Below are 4,254 nucleotides of genomic sequence, written 5' to 3'. Positions count from 1 at the left end.
AACAATGAATACTGTTACGCTGAAAAGAAATAAAAAATAAAAAAAAATAAGCATAGATAATGGTTGCATATGTACTATGAAAGCACACAACTTTACTTTTACAATTAATGTTTCTGCCATTTAATAGAAAAAAATTCCAATTATTTGGTCCAAGTTTCCTGAATGACTGTTATTTCTTTCCCCATGTCTCTCCCTTTTTTCTAAATCTTATTATTTTTTTCACACTATATCTGAATTTTATCTTCAGTAGTCAGTCTGCACTAACCAGATGTTCCTTCTCAATTTAGTAACATTTTTGATGTTTTGATTAGGACTCCTAGTCTCTAACATACTTTTAAAAAAATATTGAGGTAAAATTGGTGTATAACATTATATAAGTTCAGATATACAGCATTATGCTAGGCATCTGTAAATGTTACAAAGGGATCACCACCACAAATCTAGTTACCATCTACCACCATTCACCTGACCCCCTTCACCTATATTGCCAATTGCTCCCTAACATTCTTCTTAAATTAAGTCTAGATATTGAAGTTATCTATGCAGGACTTAGTTGTTCTACCCCTAAATTCAGTCTTTTTCTCTTTGAGTCTATGTTTAAGCACCATCAATGGCAATGTCAGTAAAACACATTCAGTACTTGGAGGTCTCGTTCTTTCTCTTATGTAGTCATACTGTATTTCATGAGACAGAACACAAAAAAATCTCCAGAATGGGCAGTAGAAACATTTCTGTGGGTAAATTGGCTTAAAGGAAAAAATTCAGTTAACTTAAACTACTTATTTGGCAAATTCATGAATGTGGTTCATGGGCTATTGTGATTGAAATTTAATTTAACTTAACCTTAAAAAACATCCTGGGTGGCTCAGTGGGTTGGGCCGCTGCCTTCGGCTCGGGTCATGATCTCAGGGTCCTGGGATCGAGCCCCGCATCAGGTTCTCTGCTCCGTGGGGAGCCTGCTTCCTCCTCTCTCTCTCTCTGCCTGCCTCTCTGCCTACTTGTGATCTCTCTGTGTCAAATGAATAAATAAAATCTTAAAAAAAAATCAATGGTCTCTTACTTCTTTGTGAGAAATACAATGGGCTTTACTGTGTCTTTGAAGGCATCTTTCACTTGTTTGTTTCGAAGTGTATAAATGAACGGATTAAGCAAAGGGGCCACTGAAGTAGTGAGCACAGACACTACTTTATTAATCGCTACTCCTTCCTTTGCTGAAGGTTTGATGTAGATGAAGATACAGCTGCCATAAGTGATGGAAACCACAATCATATGGGAAGAGCAGGTGGAAAAGGCCCTTTTCTTCTGTTGGGCGGAAGGGAATCTTAGAATGGTCTTAATGATGTAGGTATAGGAGAGGACCACACACACTAAGGTAACAATGAGTGTCAGCACGGCAAAACTCAAAACAATTCTCTCTATTAACACTGTGTCTGAGCAGGTTATCTGTAAAATAGGAGATGCGTCACAGCCAAAATGATCAATCACATTGGAGTCACAGAATTCCAGCTGGAGGCCCATGCCAAGAGGTGGGAGGATGATTAACAGAACTGCAAACCAACAGCCAAGAACGAGGGTAGTGCAGACTCTGCTGTTCATGATGGTTGTGTAATGTAGGGGCTTACAAATGGCCACATAGCGGTCATAGGACATGGCGGCAAGGAGAAAAAATTCTGTTGCTCCAAAGAGGACAACAAAAAATAATTGGGTGGCACAAGAATTATAGGTAATGGTACTATCTCCAGTTGTCATAGTATACAGGAATCTGGGAATACAGACAGTGGTGAATGAGACTTCTAAGAAAGAGAAATTTCAGAGGAGAAAATACATGGGGGTTTTAAGATGGGAATCCAAAAGTGTGAGGGTGATAATGATGAGGTTTCCGGTCACACTCAACATGTAGGTGAGAAACAAAAATACAAAAAGCAGAACTTGTATTTTGGGGTCATCTGTCAATCCCAGCACCCCCAGAGTCCATAATTTATATCACGGTTTACTCTTGTACGTTCTATGGGTTTGGACAGATGTTTAGCTAGTATTTTATATTGATTTTATATTGTTACCGCTGTATAATTTCTCATCACTGCCTTGCACCAGGTCAAGAGGGATTCTATCTGGAGAGAGAAGTGTCATAAGAAGCTAGTATTAGAAACTGCAGGAAAAATCCTGGCAAGCCTGCTCACATGCACTTTTCTTCTTTTACTTAATTTCATTTGTTAACACAGACACATCTATAGGAAATATCTAGTATGGATCTTGTGCTTATAACTCTCTAACTAGAAAGCATATTTACAGAAGTGTTAAAAAGAAAACAAAACAAAATGTAAATCCTATGTCTGGTTTGCAGTTTTTCAGCAATATTGCCTTGTGGTACAGATTTTACTTGTCCTTATCCTGGAGACAGTTGTGTCAGTTTTTGACCACCCTGCCCCACCATCCTTATTTTCCTTGGTTTTTCCACACCGTACTGAAATGGTCCATTTTCAAAATTAAGAAGGATCTGTTAATTAGTATTTTTGGTATGTTTTAAAATTAAAACTTAAATTTTTCAGAGCACTCAAAGGATCAAAGCAAAATGAGGGGAAGGTACAGAGATATCCCATATACCTCCTGTCTTTACAAATGCATAGCCTCCTGTGTTATCAACATCCCCCACCAGAGTGTTACTTTTGTTACAAATGATGAACATTCATTGACACATCAGAATCCGTAATTTATTAAAAAATTTTTTTTATTATTATTTTTTAATTAGAGAGAGAGCACAAGTAGGCAAAAAGGCAGGCGGGGCGGTGGGGGATGGTAACAGACTCCCTGCTGAACAGAGAGCCTGACTCGGGGCTTGATCCCAGGACCCTGAGATCATGACCTGAGCCGAAGGCAGAGGCTTAACCCACTGAGCCACCCAGGCACCCCCAGAGTCCATAATTTTTTTTTTTTTATTTATTTCCAGCATAACAGTATTCATTATTTTTGCACCACACCCCGTGCTCCATGCAATCCGTGCCCTCTATAATACCCACCACCTGGTACCCCAACCTCCCACCCCCCGTCCCTTCAAAACCCTCAGATTGTTTTTCAGAGTCCATAGTCTCTCATGGTTCACCTCCCCTTCCAATTTCCCCCAACTCCCTTCTCCACTCTAAGTCCCCATGTCCTCCATGCTATTTGTTATGCTCCACAAATAAGTGAAACCATATGATAATTGACTCTCTCTGCTTGACTTATTTCACTCAGCATAATCTCTTCCAGTCCCGTCCATGTTGCTACAAAAGTTGGGTATTCATCCTTTCTGATGGAGGCATAATACTCTATCCCCAGGGGTACAGGTCTGTGAATCACCAGGTTTACACACTTCACAGCACTCCATAATTTATATCACGGTTCACTCTTGTACATTCTATGGGTTTGGACAGATGTTTAGCTAGTATTTTATATTGATCATCTTATGTAGTTATGTAGAATTTTAACAGTAGCACATTCATTTGTTGTTCTGCTCTTTTCACTTCGAATTATTAAATTGAATAGGGAGATAAAGAGTTTAAAATACAAAGATGTAGTTTTGTTTTTCACCCTTTGTTTAGGCAAATTAAAGTATTTTTAAGCCAGTTTGGGACTGTTTAGGCAGAAGTTTCCTGAAGTAATAATTTTTTTCTAGAACTTGAATATAAACGCAATTTATATATACTTGGTATGTAAGTCCCGTTGTGGAGCTCTGAGTCATGAATGGGGTCCAGAGGGAGTGATCTGTGGTATTTGTTTTCTTGCTAGCCTGATCAGCCTGACCAACCCTGTGTTCTTCACAGCATTTAGCCTTTGGAATCTGTCTTAGGGTTTATCTCAGTGACCTTTTTGAGCAACTTCTGCTGATTCCCACTTCAAATCAACTCTCCTCAGTAATAAACTAGCTCCCTAACCCTGCTGCTTATGTTTTCTGGTTTTTGATATATGTAACTTGGTCAAGCAACATCCAGAAACAAATGGACACACTTGAGGCAATCTTCATAAGTGCGTTATTGAGTATCTTACCTTTCTCAATGTCATTTGTCACTGTTTACTTCTGCACCTCCCATGAGCGTTAAGCCTTCCTGTACTCCAGTTTACATTTTTTTCCTGAGAAATCCTTTTAGATCGGTGCTCAGAAAATTCCCCTGCTCCTTCATGTCAAAATAGCCTCATTGAGATTCATATTTCAAGCCGCTGCTCTCAGGTATCCATCCTGTAAAAGAAGATTCAGTAATTGCATTCTCACTGGAGATA

At 39.0% G+C, this 4,254-nt stretch overlaps 1 protein-coding gene across 1 annotated transcript; it reads right to left on the bottom strand.

Moving 5' to 3' along the window:
* Positions 1-1,056: 1,056 nt before the first annotated feature.
* LOC116592489 (olfactory receptor 6C2-like) lies at positions 1,057-2,078 on the bottom strand. The gene is given in 2 exon segments (XM_032345677.1): positions 1,057-1,969; positions 2,053-2,078. Coding segments are annotated over 2 exon segments (939 nt in total).
* Between the last annotated feature and the right edge of the window lie 2,176 nt (positions 2,079-4,254).

The sequence above is a fragment of the Mustela erminea genome, chromosome 6, assembly GCF_009829155.1.
Source record: "Mustela erminea isolate mMusErm1 chromosome 6, mMusErm1.Pri, whole genome shotgun sequence".
NCBI lineage: Eukaryota > Metazoa > Chordata > Mammalia > Carnivora > Mustelidae > Mustela > Mustela erminea.
The sequence above is the reverse complement of the archived record's forward strand: the minus strand, read 5'-3'. Positions and strand labels throughout refer to the sequence as shown.